The sequence below is a fragment of the Gorilla gorilla genome, chromosome 21 (assembly GCF_029281585.2).
Source record: "Gorilla gorilla gorilla isolate KB3781 chromosome 21, NHGRI_mGorGor1-v2.1_pri, whole genome shotgun sequence".
In the NCBI taxonomy this organism is placed as follows: domain Eukaryota; kingdom Metazoa; phylum Chordata; class Mammalia; order Primates; family Hominidae; genus Gorilla; species Gorilla gorilla.
The window spans coordinates 28,154,313-28,176,733 of NC_073245.2; the positions used below are offsets into that span (position 1 = coordinate 28,154,313).

The window sequence follows — 22,421 nt, forward strand, 5'->3', positions numbered from 1 at the left end:
TGCTTGGATTACAGGCGTGAGCCACTGCGCCTGGCCTTATATTTTTGTAGAGACAGGGGTCTCGTGTTGTCTCAGGCTGGTTTCGAACTCCTGGGCTCAAACAGCTCTCCTGCCTCAGCCTTCCAAAGTGCTGGGATTATGGTGGGTGTGAGCCACCGTTCCTTACCTTGTTAGAGATTTAGAGTGTTTACTTGTGGCAATTACGAAAATTTTTGAATTCCAGAGAATGTTTTTACTTTTTTAAGATTAAAAAAAAAAAAAAAAAAAAAACTTGGCTGGGCGCAGTGGCTCACGCCTGTAATCCCAGCACTTTGGGAGGCTGAGGCAGGTGGATCACCTGAGGTCAGGAGTTCAAGACCAGCCTCGCCAACATGGTGAAACCCCATCTCTACTAAAATACAAAAATTAGCTGGGCGTGGTGGCAGGCAACTATAATCCCAGCTACTGAGGAGGCTGAGGCAGGAGAATTGCTTGAACCCAGGAGGTGGAGGTTGCAGTGAGCCAAGATTGCGCCATTGCGCTCCAGCCTGGGCAACAGAGTGAGACTCCATCTCAAAAAAAAAAAAAAAAAGGTGTTTATTTCAACTGAACATGACGTTTTTTGAAGAAATTCTTAGAATGTTAAAAAATAAGAGTTGTATTACATGAGACTGTTCAAGAGTTGGATAAGTCAATATTTCACTTGAGGAGATAGGGTTATTATATTCTTTTAAGCTGTGTGTGGTGGGGCATGCCTGTTGTCCCAGCTACTCAGGAGACCAAGGTTGGAGGATCACTCGAGCCCAGGAGTTTGAAGCCAGCCTGGACAGTATAGTGAGACCCCCATCTCTTAGAAAACACCAACCAGGCTGGGCCCGGTAGCTCAGGCCTGTAATCCCAGCATTTTGGGAGGCCGAGGCGGGCGGATCACCTGAGGTCTGGAGTTCGAGACCAGCCTGGCCAACATGGTGAAACCCCATCTCTAAAAATACAGAAATTAGCTGGGCTTGGTGGCGGGTGTCCGTAATCCCAGCTACTCGGGAGGCTGAAGCAGGAGAATCGCTTGAACCTGGGAGGCGGAGGTTACAGTGAGCTGAGATGGTGCCACTTCACTCCAGCCTGGGTGACTCAGCGAGACTCCGTCTCAAACAAACAAACAACCAACCAAAAAAAGAACCAAAACAGAGCAGTGCCTTCTAGGAGGACAAGACAGGAAAAATAATGGCAGTTACTGACTGCATCTATTTAGGTTGCCCTTAGTTAATAGAGTTTTGTATTACTAGTATTTGTTTTTAACTCTGTAAAGTAGACACTCTTTTTTATTTTTAACTATTTTTCATAGTGCTTAGCAAAGTCTGGGCACATCTGCATATGGCTTGTTCATTGGTCACTGTGTTTATCATTGCGCTTTGAGTTTGCTGCTGTGTGCTCTCCCCAGTGGCTGCTTTGGTGCATTAGACTCGGGGATGCCAATGCACAGACCTTGCGACCATATATTTTCACTAAACGTCCACGTGGATCTATCAAGACTTTTATTGCTCTTGGGTACTTGTGAGTTTGCTACTACACTGGTGAATTTTTGTTTGAGATTCTGATTGTTAGTTGCTGTCTGAAGTCCTGTGTGAGATTCATGAATCTTACATAATGAGGTTAGTTTAGACATGACAAAGTCTTTGATCACTTCAGGTCAGGGCAGGGAGTTCATGCATTTCCTCACTTGGGATTCACTGCAGCCTCTGTTTCTTCAGATGCTGAGGAATCACAGCTTTGCTCATGTTACTGAGAGTGCGGGAGGGTAGTCAGAAGGAGGGTGACCTGCAGGCTGCTGTGAGAAAATGGAACAGACTCCCTACATTTTTGCAAAAGGGGTTATTTTAGTTCTTGAGCTATTTATTGGTGCTAAGAAAAGAATCGACACTATAACTGGTTCTTTCTCATAAGGAAAAGAAATCTGTTGTTTAGTTTAATGATTTAGCACTATTTATGGACCTTAATGTACCCCATTTATAAGGGATAAGAAAGGGAAAAAACTGATGAAATTGGATCTTGGAATGTTTTCATGATCTTCGAGTGCTGTTCTATTTAGTGGGTTATCTCCTGGAAGAAATTAGATTTAGATTGCCTGTTTTTAAGAATATTGCTGGATTTTAACAGAAGTTGTTTAAATGCTTCATTTGTTCATTTCTAGAGCATGTTCTGAGAGGAATCAGCTGAGCCTTATTTCTTTTTAACATGCCAATGAAAGGCATTAATTACTGTCCAGTTTCTGTGTAGTTTATTTAGTGTGTTGGCCATATTGGTATATCACCGGAATTATTATTTATTTGATCTTCCTATTTAAATCAAGTCACTTGAAAAATACATTAATTTTAAAAAGAAACTTAACATCACCATGGTAAGTGGGAAACCTATATAAATTGTCATAAATAGAATGTAACAATAAAAATAAAACAATGCTGTTAAATTGTAGCTGGATCCCATGGCATATAATGGCAAGCCATGGCTTTCCTTTCCAGTCAAAAAGGGAGGCTGCTACAAGTGTTAATGAGAATTTAAAGCAGTAAACTTTCTTTTGATCTAACCAGAAGAAGCAAAAGAGAATTAGAAATCACTTTATGATTCTTGCCACCTGGTTTCATGCTACAGTGCTGCTCTTCACTTTGGGAACTCCACTTGAAATATCAGTGATTGGAGAAGTCCCCTGAAACCACTACCCCTGGGTAGTTACCACTTGCTCAGACATTTCTGTGTATGAATGTTAACAAGATTACTATACCCCAGAGAAGCTGTCTGTAAAGAGCATTTATATTTAAGGTACACTTTTTTCATAGCTACTGAAGATTTTCATTCTGCTATCCATAGGACGTACTTTATTTATTTGCTTGCTTACTTATTTTTTTGAGACGGAGTCCTGCTCTGTCGTCCAGGCTGGAGTGCAGCGGCGTGATCTCGGCTCACTGCAACCTCCGCCTCCCAGGTTCAAGCAATTCTCCGGTCTCAGCCTCCGGAGTAGCTGCTACTGCATTAAGAACTAAAATTGACCAGTATTAACCGCAATCTACTGTCTATGCCTTCCCTTGGAAACCACAAGCCTTTATTAGACTCCAGAGTTCCAAAATAGTTCCATCAGTCAGATTCTGCCAGTGCAACTGCTGTCCAGGCAGGAAGGCAAATGCTTCCTATCTGCCACCTTCCCAGAATCCTTCTCGTAAAGTTGATTGAAGTGTAGATACTATGAATGTGTACTATCATATTTCATCAATTCTAAGATCCATTAACTTTAAGATACACCATTTTATGTACAAATAAGAGCTAACTACCAATTAAATTATGACGTATCAGTAACTATAAGATGTATCTAGCTGTCAGAGATGTCAAAATTTGCAAAATTACGTATCTTAAAATCAGCGAAATATGGTAATAGAAGAAAATATTCAAGCTATTCTTCACTAATCAAAACTATACCTTCTGGAAGAATTCAAGGCCAGGACTGTAAAAGCAGATTAAATGAACAAATACTAGGCAATTATTCAGTAATAACTAAGTTTTCATATACTTTTTAACTTGTTTCTACAATGGTACATAAAATTATTTAGGTTAGCACACCCCACCATGCACGACTAATTTTTTGTATTTTTAGTAGGGACAGGGTGAAACCTTATTGGTCAGGCTGGTCTTGAACTCCTGACCTCAGGTGATCCACCCGCCTGGCCTCCCAAAATGCTGAGATTATAGGCGTGAACCACTGCACCTGGCGAGGACATACTTTAAATTCTTAAAAATTGTAACCATTTCTCATTTGTCACAAGATCTAAGAGAATGCTATACGGTGTAATGAAGTTCTGAATTTTCTTTGAGATGTTTACAGGTTTTTCTTTTATGCCTTTAATATGTTATTAAAGTTTAAATGTAAAAAGGTGGTTTTTTTTTTTTTTTAGTGCTACCCATCCCCCTTCTCCAGCCACTAAGAAGAAAGCTGTGTGTGTGTTCCTGGAGTGGCTTACACACAGCTTGTAGCATCCAGGGTGGGCAAAAATAAGCCTGTTTTCCAAATACTGGGTATTTGTGCTCTGATCACTGATTGCTGCTTCTAATCATAGAGGTGAAAAGAGATGGCAGCCATTGTTGTTATAGCTCCCCTCATTGCAAAAATGGGTAAAGGAATTTAATAGACACTTCTTCAAAGATATTAAAATGGCCAATAAGCACATCAAAAGATGCTCAACATCACTAATCATTAGGGAAATGCAAATCAAATCTATAACACGATACCACCTCATGCCTCTTAGGATGACAATTATCAAAGAAACAAAACAACAGCTGTGGGCGAGAATATGGAGAAATGGGAACCCTTTTGCAGTGTTGGTGGGAATGTAAAATTGTACAATCATTTTGGAAAATGGTGTAGTGTTTCCTCAAATAGTTAAAAATATAATGATCATATGATCTGGCAATTTCACTTCTGGGTATATACTCAAAAGGACTGAAAGCAGGGTCTCAGAGATACTTGTATATCCATGTTTTTAGCAGTATTATTCACAATAACTGAGATGTGGAAGCAACCAAAGTGTCCATCAGTAGATGAATGGATAAGCAAAATGTGGCATGTACATACAGTGGATATCATTCAGTCTTAAAAAGGAAGGACATTCTGGCACATGCTGCAGTGTAGATGAACCTTGAGGACATTATGCTGTGTGAAACAAACCAATCACAAGAAAACAAACACTGTGTGATTCCACTTATCTGAGATACTTAGGGTAGTGAAAATCACAGATACAGAACGTAGAATGGTGGTTGTCAGCACTTGGCGGGGAGGGTGGAATTGGGAGTTAACGGATATAGAGTTTCGGTTTTGCCCTGTGAAAAGTGTTCTGAAGGTGGATGGTGGTGGTGATTGTACCATATAAATGTACTTAATACCACTGAACTATACTGTTAAAAATTGTTCAGATAGTAAATGTTATGTATATTTTACCACAATAATAATTTTGGGGGAAAACTATTGAGGCCATTCATAAATACTGTGTTTGTATATGTCCTGGCAACAAATTTATTCCATTCCATACAAATATCTCATTATGTGTTGTGCTGTGATTTAGCTGGCTATATTAGTTTGCTAATGATGCTGTAACACAAACTGGATGGCTTAAACAACAGAAATGTGTTCTAGTTCTAGAGGCTGGAAATCTGAAATCCAGGTGTTGATAGGATTGGTTCCTTTTGAAGGCTGTGAGGGAGAGAGTATTTTATGCCTCTCCCCTAGCTTCTGTTAGCCACAGGCCTTCCTTGGCTTGTAGATGACGTTCTCCCTGTGTCTTCATGCATCTTCCCTCTCTACACGTCTGTCTCTGTGTCCAAGTTTCCCCTTTGTGTAAGGACACCAGTCATATTGGATTAGTGTTCAACTTAATGACCTCGTGATCACTGTTTGCACATAAGGTCACATTCACAAATACTGGGACTTCCAACATCTTTTGGGAGGATACGATGAAATCTGTAACACTGGCCGATAATTTTATAAACATTTATGTTATTTCCAGTTTTTCTGTGTTTAAGTTAGCCTTGTGGGGCATATTCTTATATATATATCCTTTGTGTTTTTGTGATTAGAAGTAGATTTGCGAGGTCAGAGGATACACACAATTTTGCTGTACATTATGAAAGTAACCTCCAGAAAGTATATGCCCATTTATAGTCCCACTGTCAATGTACAAGTACGCACCCGTTTTCCACACACTAAATAACACATTGGGTTTTAAAATCTTTTGACTCTTTGTCAGTCTTTTTTATTGTTTTTGTTTGTTTGAGTTAGGGTTTCACCCTGTCACCCAGGTTGGAGTGCAGTGGCACAGTAATGGCTCACTGCAGCCACTACCTCCCAGGCACAAGTGATCCTCCCACCTCAGCCTCCCAAGTAGCTGGGACCACAGGCACGTGCCATCACACCCAGCTAATTTTTTTATTTTTATTTTTTTGTAAAAATGAGGTCTCACTATGTTGCCCAGACTTCTGTTTGTTTATTGCAGTAAAAACAGTGAAAATTTACCATCTTAACCAGTTCCAAGTATACAGTTCAGTGGTGTTAAGTATGTTCACATATTTGAATATAGATTCACAGATGGCCAGAACTCTTCTCAGCTTGCAGATCTGAAACTCTATCCCTATTAAATAACTCTCCATTCTCCCCTCCCCACAGCTCTAGGCAGTCACCATTCTACTTTCTGTGTCTATGAATTTGACTACTGTAAATACTTCATATATGTAGAACCATACAGTATTTGTCTTTTTGGGACTGGCTTATTTCACTTAGCATAATGTCCTCAAGGGTTATCCACATTGCAGTACATGATAGGATTTCCTTTATTTTTAAGACTGAATAATATTCTATTGTATGTGTTTATGCTACATTTTGTGTTTATTAGAGAGGATTTGGAAAGATTAGAAAAAGATAAGAATGTAGGAGAGGTACTTTGGAACCAAAAGCTGGGAGGTTTCATTCTCTCCATCTCAGATAGTGCTTTTTTTGAGACCCAGTTTCATTCTTGTTGCCTGGGCTGGAGTGCAATGGTGCAGTCTTGGCTCACTGCAGCCTCCGCCTCTCGGGTTCAAAGATTCTCCTGCCTCACCCTCCTGAGTAGCTGGGATTACAGGCGTGTGCCACCACACCCAGCTAATTTTGTATTTTTAGTAGAGACGGGGTTTCACCCTGTCAGCCAAACTGGTCTTGAACTCCTGACCTCAGGTGATCCACCCACCTCGGCCTCCCAAAGTGCTGGAATTACAGGCGTGAGCCACCACACCCAGCCTCAGATAGTGCTTATGCCTACTATAGCTTAGCTTATTTGTTTTGTTTATTTTCTGAGTTTTCTATTAATATTATGTCTCTGTTCCTCAGAGTGGTTTTCCTTTGCCTTCCCAGCAATACCTTCCAACTGTTAGACTGGTCTTCTTGTGAAAGACTGTCTTTTAGGATTTCCGGGGATTGATTTATCTTTTCAAGGTGGAAATAGAACAGTCGCCTTAAAAGAATTTCCAATAGGGAACCCAGATAGTTGACATTTTGCATGTTTTGTTATTTTGTTGTGCAGTAGGTGCTCTCTGTGTTTGTGGAGTATACCACATAGTTTTGTTACCACTCTAGTGCATCAAGGCAGATAGGATCAGATTGAGAGATGTGTGCGACTCCTCGGGTAAAATGAGGTATTTACTGGAGCCAGTTATTAACTTCTATCACAAAATGCCCAGCCTTGGAGTTATGCTTTTTGTATGCTTTATTCTTGGGAGCTGTGCTTAATTCACATAACAAAGCAACTTAATTAAAATTAGCCTGTAGAATTCCATAATCGTGATGATTGTGATGAGAAGTATTTCACGTGCTTTGTTTGAATTATTGGATTTAATCCTCACAGCAACCCTGTGAGGTAAGTTCTATTATCCTGATTTTACAGATGAACAAACCGAGGCTGCTAGAAGTTGGTAGCGCCAGGGTTTGAAGCAGGCGGACTCCAGAGCCTCTCCTGCCTCTCGTGCTCTGCTCCTTCAGTAGCTGGAGGTGCCATTGCATGTTGCAGGCCAGGAGTCACAGTATACACAGACTGTCTTTTCTATATAATGAGCAAATTGAAGTGCCAATCATTTTTAAATTCTTGGACTCTTTAGGAAAAAGACGTCTACCTGGTGGAGCACCGTGGCAGGTTGCCTCAGCGTGGGAAGTCCCATGTACTTCCGTTCAGGTGCTCAGGAATTTGGAGAGCCAGGATGGTGGAAACTTGTTCATAACAAGCCCCCAACGATGAAACCTGAAGGAGAGAAGTTGTCTGCCTCTGCTTTGAAAATAAAAGGTACTGTTGTGAGAACAGTACAAAAGATGCTAGTCAGACCAGAGCCAAGCAGGTGTGAGCCCAGGAGACGCTCCTGCTTCCACTGGGCATGGCTCGCAGGCCTCTCTGGAGCTACTCTGTTTAACACTTCTGTGATGACACTTGTGTGTGTGCTAGAAATAAATGCCACATAAAAACATTTTATCACTTCCTAATCAAGCTATCAGTTTTATAAATTTCCCAGGGTATCTGAAAGGTTCAATGTTTTCCATCTAGTTTTTGTTTTTAAACTTCTCACAAAGGTGAAGAGATGTTTTAAAATTCCCATAATAAATAACACGATGAATTCCCATGTACCTTCCACCTCACTTTGACATTAACTCCTGACAGTCTCATTTTATCTAAATCCTCAGTACTTTTCCCCAACCTTCCCCATTCATAAAATTGGATTATTTAGAAACAAATCCCAGGAATCAACATCTCATTCCTAAATATCTTAGTATGTATCTCTAAGAGATCAGGATTCTTTCCTTTTTGCAGCCTGACCATAATGCCATTTTCATATTTAAAAAGATGTTAACAGTGACTTCTTACTATCACATATTGATCTGGTTTTATAATCTAAAAAGCTTTTAATGAGCTTTTAAATTTTTATATTTATTTGTTTGCTTGTTTGTTTGTTTATTTGAGGTACAGTCTCGCTTTGTTGCCCAGGCTGGAGTGCAGTGGTGCAATCTTTGCTCACTGCAACTTCTGCCTCCTAGGTTCAAATGATTCTCGTGCCTCAGCCTCCCAAATAACATGCCACCATGCCCAGCTAATATCTTTGTATTTTTATTAGAGACGGGGTTTTGCCATGTTGGCCAGGCTGGTCTCGAACTCCTGACCTCAGGCGATCCACCTGCCTTGGCCTCACAAAGTGCTGGGATTACAGGGTGAGCCACCGGATCAGGCTGATGAGCTTTTAAAATTTTAAAAATATGATTGGGAAGAAAATCAAATAGTACTTAAGGGTGTAAAGTATGAAAGTTCCCGCACCTGCCTATTGCCTGCAATTTCACTTCCCAAAGTAACCACTGTTGTCTTTTGTGAATACTTTCAGAAATGATCTCTGCAGATTTAAGCATTTTCTTACTTTTTTAAAAAAGTAAAATGGACTCATACTATTATGAGTTTTCCATTTTTGCCACACTTACCAGTATGTCTTGGACATCTTTCCATGACAGTACATGTAGATTTACCCTATTTTATTTCATTACATCCATTATATAATTATGTGATAATTTGTTAAACCATTCTCCTGTTGATGGACATTTTGGTTGTTTCTACCTTTTTGTTGTTATTTTATTTATTTATTTTTTAATTAAAACATTTTTAAAAAGTAATAGAGATAGGGTCTCGCTATGTTTCCTGGGCTGATCTTGAACTGTTAGGCTCAAGTGATCCTCCAGCCTCTCCTTCCAAAAGTGCTGGGATTACAGGCATGAGCCATCATGCCTGACCTTTTGTTACTTTAAACAGTGCTACAATTCTACAAATTTGTGTACATGTGAAAATGTGATAAATTCCTGGAGTTTCTATATCAAAGGGCATATTCATTCAAAATTTTAATCAGGATTGCCAAATTATCCTCCAAGAAACTGTAAAGAGGCCGGGCATGGTGGCTCATGCCTGTAATCCCAGTACTTTGGGAGGCCGAGACAGGTGGATCATCTGAGGTCAGGAGTTCGAGACCAGCCTGGCCAACATGATGAAACCCCATCTGTACAAACATACAAAAATCAGCCGGGCATGATGGTGCATGCCTGTAATCCCAGCTTCTCGGGAGGCTGAGGCAGGAGAATTGCTTGAACCCGGGGGGCGGAGGTTGCAGTGAGCCGAGATCACACCACTACATTCCAGCCTGGGTGACAGAGCAAGACCCTGTCTCAAAAAAAAAAAAAAAAAGTACCCATTGAAATGCCCATGAAAATGCCCATTTCCCCATACATTTACTGAGCTTTATCAAACTTTTTTTTTGGCTCACTGCAGCCACCACCTCCCAGGCTCAAAATCCACCCACCTCAGCCTCCCAAAGTTCTGGGATTAAGAGGCGTGCACCACCACGCCTGGCTAAACTTTTAATGTTTGCCAGTTCCAGTAGGTGAAAGATAGTATTTATTTGTTTAAATTTGCAGTATAACTTCTTTTTTCTCAAGAGATATCTAAGTCTTTTTTAGTTTAGGGCATTCATTGAACATTTCTCTTTATTGAACATGATATTACTCATAATAATAAATTAGCAAAAGAAACTAAAGTTGAGTAGTTATTTTAAAATTTAGATATGGGTTGAGCAATCCAAATCTGAAAATCCAAAATCAAAAACACTCCAAAATCTGAAACTTTTTCAGCACTGACATAACGCTCAAAGGAAATGCTCATTTGCAGCATTTCAGATTTTGTATTTCTGGGTTTGGGATACTCAGCCAATAAGTAAAATGCAAATATTCCAAAAGCCGAAAACATCTGAAATCCAAAACATGCTTGTGCCCAAGCATTTCAGATGAGGGATACTCAGCCTGTATTTATTCTTTCTTAGCAGCCTCAAAACCAACTTTAGATCCCATCATTACTGTTGAGGGACTTAGAAAACGAGCAAGTCGGAATCCTGTGGAATCTGCCATGGAATTAAAAGAGAAAAGGTCTCGAACTCAGGAAGCAAAAGACATTAGAAGAGCCCAGAAGGAGGCCGCTGGCTTTCTTGACAGGAGCACATCTTCTACCCCTGTAAAATTCATAAGCCGAGGCCGCAGGCCAGATGTGATTCTGGAAAAAGGCGAAGTGATTGACTTTTCCTCCTTGAGCTCCTCTGACCGCACCCCGCTGACAAGCCCATCTCCTTCTCCTTCTCTGGATTTCTCTGCCCCTGGTACACCTGCCTCTCATTCTGCCACACCTAGCTTGCTTTCAGAAGCAGATCTGATTCCAGATGTGATGCCCCCACAAGCCTTGTTTCATGGTAAGAGTTTGTTTGCTTTGCTCTTTTATTTTGGGTATGGGCCATGGTATAAATGTACAAGTTTTCACCCCGTGGGCTGTGTGCTCTGCATTTCTTCCTTCCTATGTCTTGATGAGGCTGTTTTGTACTCTGCACAGATGACGATGAGATGGAAGGCGATGGAGTCATAGACCCAGGGATGGAGTACATCCCACCCCCTGCTGGGTCAGTAGCTTCTGGGCCAGTGGTTGGGGGCAGAAAGAAGGTCAGAGGCCCTGAACAGATAAAGCAGGAGGTAGAGAGTGAGGAGGAAAAACCCGACAGGATGGATATTGACAGTGAAGACACAGATTCAAACATATCTTTGCAAACAAGGGCTAGAGAAAAGAGGAAGCCTCAGCTGGAGAAGGACACAAAGCCGAAAGAGCCCAAGTATACTCCCGTGAGCATCTACGAGGAAAAGCTGCTGCTCAAGAGGCTGGAAGCTTGTCCCGGTGCTGTTGCCATGACTCCGGAAGCTCGGAGACTGAAACGCAAACTGATTGTCAGACAAGCGAAAAGGGATAGGGGATTACCACTTTTTGACTTGGATCAAGTTGTTAATGCTGCTCTTTTGTTAGTTGATGGGATTTATGGAGCCAAAGAAGGAGGAGTTTCCAGACTTCCAGCTGGACAAGCCACATACAGAACTACCTGTCAGGACTTCAGAATCCTTGACCGATACCAGGTGAATGCAAGCATTTGCTGTAAAGTCCTTGGGGGCAGGAGTGGAGGTGGGGCAGGCAGCACTAGGCATTGGACACGGTTATGCTGTGACCTTTTAAATCCTGAGTAATTTGGGAAGAGAAAAGTAAAGTGCAAGGGAAAAAAATACAAAAATCACTGGGCTTTATTTTTCAGAATTGTTCATTATAAGTACACCTGAATACATCTGAGTTTTTCTTTTCCTTTAGGCATTCAAACATAACCTATAAGTTTTCTTCATCTGTCTCTCTGTCTCTCTCTCTCTGAGGATAGATATACATAGTTTGTGTCGTAGCTTTGACAGATTTGTTGAGGCCATGACGGTGTCTCTGACACTGTGTTGCAGAGGATCTGAAGGTGTGTAGACATCTGTGTAGGACAACATGAAGAAATAGCAGCCAAGGGATCAGTGTGGTATCAGTGTTGCTCAAAGGATGGTCGGTGGAACCCAAATTTTGTGGATGCTTCTGGGAACAATTAATTCCACTTAGAACTACCTGCATATACTCTCCCACTGGGAGGAACAAGAGGCCTTATTCCCTTTATCTTTGCTAGCACTTGACACTAACCAGCCTTTAAGTTTTGCTAATTGGCTGGCTGTTAAGTGAAATCTTGTTTTTTATTTATATTTCTTTGGTTACAGGTGAGGTTAAATTTCCTGGTTGTTTCTTTGTGAATTGCCTGTTTGGAGTCTGCATGTTTTTCTCTCTTCTCTGGAAGCTAGTGGGATCTGCTCTTCATTGCTGGTGTTCTGGTATTATTCAGTGATGTGCCGTATGTAGGGCTTATGTCTTTCCTTGTGCTGGACATGTGGTGTGTGGGCCCTTTCAATTTGAAACTTTCTTTCCTGAGTATGGAAAAGTCTTGATTTCCTATCTTCTATTTTTTCTGTTCTCTCATTTTAGAACTCCCCATTATTTGGATATTGGACCCTGTAGATAAAAAGTTGGCAAACTTTATCTGTAAAGAAATAAGTATTTCTGCCAGATAGTAATTATTTTAGGCTTTGCCGGCCACAAAATCTCATTCGGAACTCCTCAACTCTGCTGTTGTGGTTGGAGAGCCATAGTGAATGAGTGTGGCTGTGTTCCAGTAAAACTTTATCTACTAAAATGGGCAGTGGGCTGGATTTAGCCTGGGGGCTATAGTTTACCAAGATCCCTACTCCAGATAGATCCTCTTTTCTTTTTTCTCCTAATTCCCATCTTTCCTGGGAAGCACAGTATTAACTGGCCTGCCTACCAGGAGCCAAGTCGGGAGGGCCCAGGAGCCCATCGTTTAGGAGGTAAACTGACTCTCCCTGTCTTCGGTACAGTACTCCCACCCTTGGCTTCCTGTGTCCAGAATCTCCCTCTTGAGCCTCTCCAGTCTTCTGCCTGTGGAGGGAAAGATCATTTCCTAGATGTGGGCAGTATAATTACTATAGGGGTATAATTGGAGGCTTTAACCTCTTAAAGAGCCTCTCAATCCATAGTCATACCCCCCAGGCTCTAAGCCTGATGCCTTAGGTGACTACACTTCCCTGAGGCTGTGTTTTGTAAATCACCCTGCTTAGCTTCACCACTGGCTTAGGTATTGGCTTTCTTTGGTCTGTTAAGTCATTTGCTGCTTGTTCATATGCTTTTGTTAGTCATCTATTCACTTGTTCTTTTTTTTTTTTTTTTTTTGAGACGTGGTCTCTCTCTGTCACGCAGGTTGGAATGTAGTGGCACAACCACAGCTCATTGCAGCCCCGAACTCTCAGGCTCAAGCAATTCTCCCACCTCAGCTTCCCAAGTAGCTGGTACTATAGGCACACACTACCACACTCAGCTAATTTTTTTTTTTAGTAGAGACAGGGTCCTACTATCTTGCCCAGACTGGTCTCGAACTCCTGGGCTCGAGTGATCGCCTCAGTCTCCCAAAGTGCTGGGATTACAGGCATGAGCCATTGCGCCTGGCCAATATTCACCTGTTCTTTGTTCTTATTCTTGTGGGCCTGTCTGTTTACTGCCTATACTTAATTTTTTAAATTGTAAGATGTGTCATACAGATAGAAGGCAGCATAGAAATATGGTATAGTTTAGATATTAGTAAAATAAATGCCCATGTATTCATCTCCTGGATAAAGAGTGTTGTAAACACCTTAGAAGTCTCCTGTGTACTTTATGTTCCCCTCAGAGGAAGCCACTTTGACTTACAGTGTTAATTATTCTTTTGCTTTTTAAATGTGTATGTCTCTAAACGATATACTTTTCGTTTAAAAAAATACTGAGTAGCAAGCATAAATCTAGCTGTGTAAGGAAACTGCCACTATTAGATGAAGTTTCCTGGAGAAGATAAGCTAAATAGTCATTCTGGGTCATTGTTGTGGACTGAATTGTGTCTCCCTAAAGCATATGTTGAAGTCCCAACCCTGGTACCTATGAATGCAACCTTACCTGGAAATAGGCCCTTTGCAAATATAATTAGCCAAGACCACCAAGGATTGCCGGCAGCACCAGGAGCTAAGAGAAGGGCACAGAACAAATTCTCCCCTAGTGCGTACCCCAGAGAGCATAGCCCTGCCCACACTGTGACTTCTGACATTTGGCCTCTAGAACTGAGACAATAAATTCCTGTTGTTTTAAGCCACCCAGTTTGTGGTGCTTTGTTCCTACAGCCCTGGGAAACTAATACTTACAGTGATGTTCTGGCTTCGGCTTCCATGAACCCCTTCTGGGGTAGTCACTGGCCAAGGTCACTAGGGAGTCCTGGGAAACATGAGGCTCACCATAGCGTATGCATCAGCCAGGGCTGTGATGTATACCAGAGATGCGGCAGAAATCTGGGCAGAGGAAGTGGGATCCTCTGTATTTCCTGCCTGAGCTGACAGCTTCCTTCCAGCTTGCAGAAGGTCAAAGCAGTTATTTGTGGAGTGAGCATCATCAGCTGGTCCTTGGGGTGGGCATGGGTGGTGTACAGGAGGCTCACCCGTACATGGTGAAGACAAGCTGAGCGTAGATAAGATTCTGGGCCACGACGCCATAGGTTTAAAAGATGGTCAGTGGCAGCAAGGACTTAAGGATGATAGCCTCAATATGTGTTAGAAATACCAAAATTGTTAGATATAGATAATCGGTGCTGCGAAGAAAAGTCAGCACAGAGACAAAAGGTATCTCAGCAAGGCCATCTTTACTTTCTGTAGAAAGGGTGCTCAGTTGCAGATGGAACAAAGGTGAGAGCACACTTGAACACAGGAAAAGCAGACATATTTATCCCTTACGCACTTGGGTCGTCCTTACTGCTGTGTCCTGCATCCACTGGCTGGAGCGGGACCTCACAACCTTAAACCGATACCCAATTTGCTAATAGCCTAAAACTTTCCTAAATAGGTAAGTGCAGGGAAGAACAAAGAAGTTGCTTACAAAAGGTTTAAGGAAGCAATAACATTTCCAAATAAGGAAGGGGCATAGACTGTGGGCTGGAACGTGCCTGTGAGCATGTCCAACGGTTACATAGGATAGGGCTTAACAAAGAGTTATTAGCACAAGGCAAGGAGGCTTGAAGAAAGTTAGTCTTTAAAAGAAACTATTATTTCTAACACTTATGATTTATTCTTTAACAAGAAGGAAAACTTTGAAGAGGAAACTTTTTACTTTCTACACTATGTCTGCCCCTTGGGTCACACTTGTTCACCCTTTGTTGTGAAACTCAGCAGGGGTGTTGGGATCTCCCCTCTCTGGAGATTCTTTTGCCCTCCTCTATATTTGATCTCCTGTTTCCTGTGGCCCATCTTTACCTTGTTATAGGTTTATTCCCTTGTTCTTAATGGCTTCCTGAGAAAAGCTGCATGGGAAGTAAAATTTGAGACCAACATACTGAAAAGACCCTCATTAAGTGAGGTTGAACCTGGAATTCCATACACAGTCACATTGTCTAGGTGAGACCTCTGTTGAGGACCACTGCACTTCCTTTAGGTTTTCTCTTTGAATCTAGTCAGAGTCCCTGGGGAATAATCTTCTGGGCTCAGGATGCTGGTTGCCAAGTTGGGGAAGAGGGACTTTGGTATTCAGCTTGTCAGGTACTCACACCTCAGCCCTCCAGCTGGATCCCCTGTTAGTTCTCTAGAGATCAGACCTCCTGGCTTCTGGGGGAGGGCAGCCACCCAGCAAGAGGGAGTGGAAGGATCTGGGGATCATACTGCTTTCCACATGGTGTTTGCCTGCTCCTTATTTTATTGTCCCATTTGGTCCCAGTTCCAGAGGAATCTGCTGGCTGCTGCCTGGATTTTAGCGGGTTCTGTAGTATAGATTGGGTTAGTTCTCATTTAGCTTACCCAAAGCCACTTTGGGATTTTGGTGTTAAATCAGTTACTATTTGTCCATCTGTTTACCAGTTACTGTTCTAATTAAGTCAGCTTCTGTAGTTTTAGTGGGATTTCGGGAAGTAGTAAAGCTTTATATGCTTGTGTTTTAACCCAGTCTTAACTTGGAATTTTAGTATAAATTTTAATGTATTTACACAGGGAGTGGCTGTAAATGCATTTATCCAATCCATACTCTTGTTTTATATTTATTCTTTAAATGTATTCGTAGCTATAAATTTCTCAATAAGTGCTGCTTTAGCTGTGATTCTTGACTTTTGAAATGATGTGATTTTATTTCCAATCAGTACTTGGCATTTTGTTATTTTTCTCATTATTTCCTCTTTAACCCAAAGGTTATTTAGTTCTGTTTTTTGGTTTTCAGATATATGAGAATTTTAAGCTATGTTTTGGTAATTGATGTGATTTCTAATGTTGTATTATGATCAGAGAAAATAGTTTATGTGATGTTCATTCTGTACCGTAAAGAAAGTTATACATTCTATTTTTATTCTTTTTATAGGTCCTAACTTAAGATACATTTATTTTTCCTTATTCTTTTTTTAATATCATGTGGTTGTCCCCCCAAACAAAAAAGTACATTTTCATGCACTCATCTCTTTTTTCTTTTGTATTGCTTATTTAAATGACATAAATCTTTACTAAATTATTCACTCGTCCTATTGTTTCTTTCTAGATTAATTTCTTGCTGGACTGCTTTCTCTAACAGTTCTTTAAAAATATGGGCTTTTTGAGGTTAATTTTGAAAACTTATACGACTAAGAATATCTTCATTTCACTTTTTCATTTAAATGACAGCAGTCATATAAAATTGTTATTTTAGTTTTTTCCATTGATATTTTGAAATTGTGACTTCATTATCATCTTACATACAGTGTCACTCCTGAGAACCCCGGTATTGATAAGAAATAGAAATTTTTGACTGGGCTCAGTGGCTCATGCCTGTAATCCCAGCACTTTGGGAGGTCGAGGCAGGCAGATCACTTGAGGCTAGGAATTTGAGACCAGCCTGGACAATATGGTGAAACCCCGTCTCTACTAAAAATAAAAAAATTATCCAGGCCTGGTGGCGCATGCCTATAATCCCAGCTGCTTGGGAGGCTGAGGCTTGAGAATCACTTGAACCAGGGAGGCAGAGGTTACAGTGAGCTGAGATCATGCCACTGCACTCCAGCCTGGGTGATTGGGTGAGACTCTCTCTCAAAAAAAAAAAAAATTTTTTTTGTTTCTTATCAATTAAGTGGCCTCCTTGTTTTATTCTCCCATCTCCTAAAACTTTCAGAATTTTCTCTGTTTTTTATCTTTAATTAGTGTATGTTAAGTGTCTTTTATTTTCTCTTTTTAAAGCTCTGTTTTCTTTTTTCTATTATTTTATTTTCCAGCACATCCAAAACACAGAAATTGTGTTTGTTCTCATTTGTCTTACTTGACAACTCTGTTCTTTTGGTCAGAGGTATTTTATATGCTTCTTGGCATTTATTCTGCTTGGTGTTCGCTGACCTTCCTGAATGTGTGGTTTGGTGTCTGACATTAAATTGGGGGTATTCTCAGTCATTATTGCTTCAAATTTTTCTTCTCTTCCTTTCTGTCTTCTGGTATTCCCATTGTGTGTTTATTACACCTTTTGTAGTTTTCCGCAGTTCTCGGATAGTCTGTTTTGTTCTTTTTTTTCATCTTTTTTGTCTTTGCTTTTCAGTTTTGGAAGTTTTTACTGACAGATCCTCAAGTTCAGAGATTCTTTACTCAGCCGTGTCCAGTCTACAAATAAGCCCATCATCAAAGGCAACCTTTATATTGGTTACAGTGTTTTTTATCTCCAGCATTTCTTTTTGATTCATTTTCAGAGTTTTCATCTCTTTAATTGCCCATCTGTTCTTGCATGTTGTGTATTTTGTCCATTAAGCCCTTAACATATTAAACATATTATAGGCATATCTTGTTTTATTCACATTGCTGTATTGCACTTCACAGATACTGCATTTTGTACAAATGGAAGGTTTGTGACAATCTTATGTCAAGCAAGTCTGTTGGCACCATTTTTCTAGTAGTGTGTGCTTACTTTCTGTCTCTGTGTCCCACGTTTTGGTAGTTTTTGCATTTCTTCCAACTTTTTCATTATTATTATATCTTTTATGGTGGTCTGTGATCAGTGATCTTTGATGTTAGTATTGTAATTGTTTTGGAGCACCATGAACCACACCCATATGAGACAATGAACTTAATTGGTAAATGTGTGTTTTCTGACTGTTGCACTAACCAGCTGTTCCCCATGTTTCTCCCTCTCCTTGGGGCTCCCTGTTCCCTGAGACAACAATATTGGAATTAGGTCAGTTAACCCTACAATGGCCTTTAAGTGTTCAAGTAAAAGGAAGAGTTATACTTCTCTTACTTTAAATAAAAAACTAGAAATGATTAAGTTTAGTGAGGAAAGCATTTCAAAGGCAGAGATAGGCTGAAAGCGAGGCCTCTTGTGCCAGACAATTAGCCAAGGTGTGAATGCAAAGGAAAAGTTCTTGAAGGTCATTAAAGGTGCTACTCCAGTGAGTGCACAACTGATAAAAAATCGAAGTAGCCTTATTGCTGATATGGAGAAAGTTTGAGTGGTCTGGATAGATCAAACCAGCCACAGTATTCCCATAAGCCAAAGCCTAATCCAGAGTAAGGTCTTAACTCTTGAATTCTGTAGAGGCTTGGAGAAGGGAGGAAGCTACAGAAGAAAAGTTGGAAGCTATCAGAGGTTGGTTCATGAGGTTTAGGAAAGAAGTCAGCTCTATAACACAAAAGAGTGCAAGTTAAAGCAGCATTTGCTAATGTAGAAGCAGCAACACGTTATCTAGAAGACCTAGCTAAGATCATTGATGGAAGTGGCTACGCTAAGCAAGATGTTCACTGTAGATGGAACAGCCTTCTATTTGAAGAAGATGCCACCTAGGACTTTCATAGTTAGAGAGAAGTCAGTGCCTAGCTTCAGAGCTTCAAAGGACAAGCCAACTGTCTTGTTAGGGATTAATGCAACTGGTGACTTTCATTTGGAGCCAGTGATCATTTACTCTTCCAAAAATCTTAGGGCCCTTATAAATTATCCTGAATCTACCCTGGCTGTGCTCTATAAATATAGCAGCAAAGCTTGGATGACAGCATATCTGTTTACAGCATGGTTTACTGAATATTCTAAGCCCACTATTGAAAGCCACTACTCAGAGAAAAAGATTATTTTCTTTTTTGAGATGGAGTCTCGCTCTGTCGCCCAGGCTGGAGTGCAGTGGCGCAGTCTCGGCTCACTGCAAGCTCCACCTTCCGGGTTCATGCCATTCTCCTGCCTCAGCCTCCTGAGTAGCTGGGACTACAGGCGTCCGCCACCATGCCCAGCTTATTTTTTGTATTTTTTTTAGTAGAGACGTGGTTTCACCGTGTTAGCCAGGAGGGCCTCGATCTCCTGACCTCGTGGTCCGCCCGCCTCAGCCTCCCAAACTGCTGGGATTACAGGCGTGAGCCACCGCACCCGGCCTGAAAAAGATTATTTTCAAACAATTACTGCTCATTGACAATGTACCTGGTCACCCAAGAGTTCTGATTGAGAGGTTTAAGATTAGTATTATTTTCATGCCTGCTAAAACAACATCTATTCTGTAACCCATGGATCAAGGAGTAATTTTGACTTTCAAGTCTTACCATTTAAGACTCTTTTTAAGGCTATTGCTATCATAGATAGTGATTCCTCTGATGGATCTGGGCAAAGACATTGAAAACCTTCTGGAAAGGAGTCACCATTCTAGATGCCATTAAGAACATTTGTGATTCATGGGAGGAATCAAAATTTCAACATTTACAGGAGTTTGGAAGAAGTTGATTCCAAGCCTCATGGATGACTTTTGAGGGGTTCAAGACTTCAGTGGAAGAAGTCACTGTGGATGCGGAAAGAGCAGGAGAACTAGAATTAGAAGTGGAGCCTGAAGATGTGACCGATAAATGTCATGATAAAACTTGAATGGATAAGTGTTGCTTCTTATGGATGAGCAAAGAAAGTGGTTTTTTGAGATGCTATCTACTCCTGCTAAAGATGCTATGAACATTGTTGAAATCTCACAACAAAAGATTTAGAATATTGCATAAACTTAGTTGATAAGTTAGTGGCACAGTTTGACTCAGATTTTGAAAGAAGTTATCTTGTGGGTGAAATGCTGTCAAACAGCATCACATGGCCAGGCACAGTGGCTCACGCCTGTAATCCCAGCACTTTGGGAGGCCGAGGCAGGCGGATCACGTGAGGTCAGGAGTTTGAGACCAGCCTGGCCAACATAGTGAAACCCTGTCTTTACTGAAAATACAAAAATTAGCCAGGCGTGGTGGTGTACACCTGTAGTCCCAGCTACTTGGGAGACTGAGGCAGGAGAATCGCTTGAACCTGGGAGGTGGAGGTTTCAGTTAGCTGAGATCATACCCCTGCACTCCAGCCCAGGCAACAGGGCAAGACTCTGTCTCAAAAAAACCAATATCTTTTGTGAAAGGAAGAGCAGGTCAATGTGGCATGCTTCGTTGTTGTCTTATTTTAAGAAATTACCCCAGCCATCCCAACCTTCAGCAGCCACCACCACCCTGATCAGTTGCAGCCATCAATATTGAGGCAAGAGCCTCTACCAATAAAATGATTGACTCACTGAAGGCTCAGATGATCATTGGCATTTTTTAACAATAAAGTGTTTAAAATTAAGTCACACATATTTTTCTTAGACATAATGCTGTTATTGCACACAACAACAATATAGTGTCAACTTTTTTTTTTTTATTTGAGACAGAGTCTCACTCTGTCACCCAGGCTGGAGTGCAGTGGTGCGATCTCGGCTCACTGCAGCCTCCGCCTCCTGGGTTCAAGCGATTCTTCTGCCTCAGCCTCCCGAGTAGCTGGGACTAAAGGTGCGCACCTTCACGCCCAGCTAATTTTTGTATTTTTAGTAGAGATGGGATTTCACCATATTGGCCAGGCTGGTCTTGAACTCCTGACCTCGTGATCTGCCCGCCTCGGCCTCCCAAAGTGCTGGAATTACAGGTGTGAGCCACTACGCCTGGCCACTTTTTTTTTTTTTGAGACAGTGTCTCGCTGTCACCCAGGCTGGAGTGTAGTGGCACAATCATGGCTCACTGTAGCTGTCAGTTGACTTCCTGGGCTCATGCAGTCCTCCCAGTTCAGCCTCCCAATGTGCTGGTATTACAGGCATGAGCCACCACACCCAGCCTTAAACATAATTTTTATATGCACTGGGACACCAAAAACTTGTGCAGCTTGCTTTATTATGACATTCACTTTATTGCAGTGGTCTGGCACTGATCCTGCAATGTCTCTGAGGTGTGCCTATATTTTAAATTCCCAGTCCAGTAGTTGTAACATCTTTGCCATATCTCAGTCTGGTTCTGATGTTTGTTCTGTGTCTTCAAGCTGTGTTTTTTTGCCTTTATACCTTGTAATTTTTTGTTGAAAGCCAAAGATGATGTTCTGGATAAGAGGAGCCGTGATAAGTAGGCTGTTGGAAATGGGGGAGGTGTGGGCAGGGAAAGCCCTCTATAGCTCTGTGAGTAGTTCTCAGTCTTTTTTGAGCCTGTGCTCTGGGCTGTGGACTAAAAGTGCTTCTCAGTTTTCTCTCCGGTCAGCTGGGACAGGATGGCTAGAGGGTGTGAAGTTAGGTATTTCTCTTCCCCCAGGTGAGTTAGGCTCTGATTAAATCCCAATAGGTTAGGCTCTGATAAAAATAACTTCTCCTGAGGGCAGGTGTTACTAAGAACACAATGCTGTGTTTTATTTTAAGATGGTTCCTTTTCCCCTCCTCCATCTGGAATCAAGAGAGGAGTTTTCTTTGATATTCACTGTGAGAACCTGGTCCAACTTCTGGAGGTGAACCTTGTGGAGTGGAGTTTTTATCCTTAGACTTGTCCGCATTGAGCCTTCAGCAATTTTCAGTTCTTCAGGGCTTTCCCGCCTTGATGCTGGTTCCCACAGAGGCTCTGCTCCCATGTGCTGTGATTCTCTTTCTCTCCAAATTTGAGGGCAGTGGTTTGCCTTGTTATCTCATGTCTTTTACGGATCTACAAGAGTTCTTGATTTTTCACTTTGTTAAGTGGTTTACTTGTTAGACTGGAGGAATGACTTCTAAGCTTCTTGCCTGCCAGAGTGGAAACCAGAAGTCCTTGGATATGCTGCTGTGATCTAGGAAATTCCCCATTACTGCTTCTTTAAATATGTTCCTCCTTTATCTTTTCCTCTTCTGCACTCTGAATATGGATGTTAACACCATTACTTCTTTTTTTTTTGTCTTTTCTTTTGCTTTTTAAACAAAATCCTTAACCAGTCCCTGACATCATTTGTTGAGTGCTTTATTTCAGTGATCATGTGTTTAATATCTGGTAACGAATAAGAGATGCTTCATAACTACTCATTCCTGCTTCCAGGCTCCTCCATTACCTTGGAGGCTATTTCTTATGCTTTTTCTTCCTTAACAGCTTTATTAACATACAGTTCATATACCTTACAATTCACCTATTTAAAGTGTACAGTTGACGG

The 22,421-nt window shown here is 41.2% G+C and overlaps 1 protein-coding gene across 3 annotated transcripts in view; it reads left to right on the forward strand.

Moving 5' to 3' along the window:
* KAT14 (lysine acetyltransferase 14) overlaps positions 1-22,421 on the forward strand; it is a 45,063-nt gene that overhangs the window by 8,823 nt on the left and 13,819 nt on the right. For 2 of the 3 annotated variants that reach the window (XM_031004969.3, XM_055372919.2), the window contains exons 4-6: positions 7,642-7,823; positions 10,381-10,800; positions 10,938-11,506. In XM_031004969.3, coding sequence (XP_030860829.1) covers positions 7,642-7,823; positions 10,381-10,800; positions 10,938-11,506 — 1,171 coding nt within the window. The remainder of the gene's footprint in view (positions 1-7,641; positions 7,824-10,380; positions 10,801-10,937; positions 11,507-22,421) is intronic. The other variant, XM_055372918.1, reaches the window with a different exon arrangement.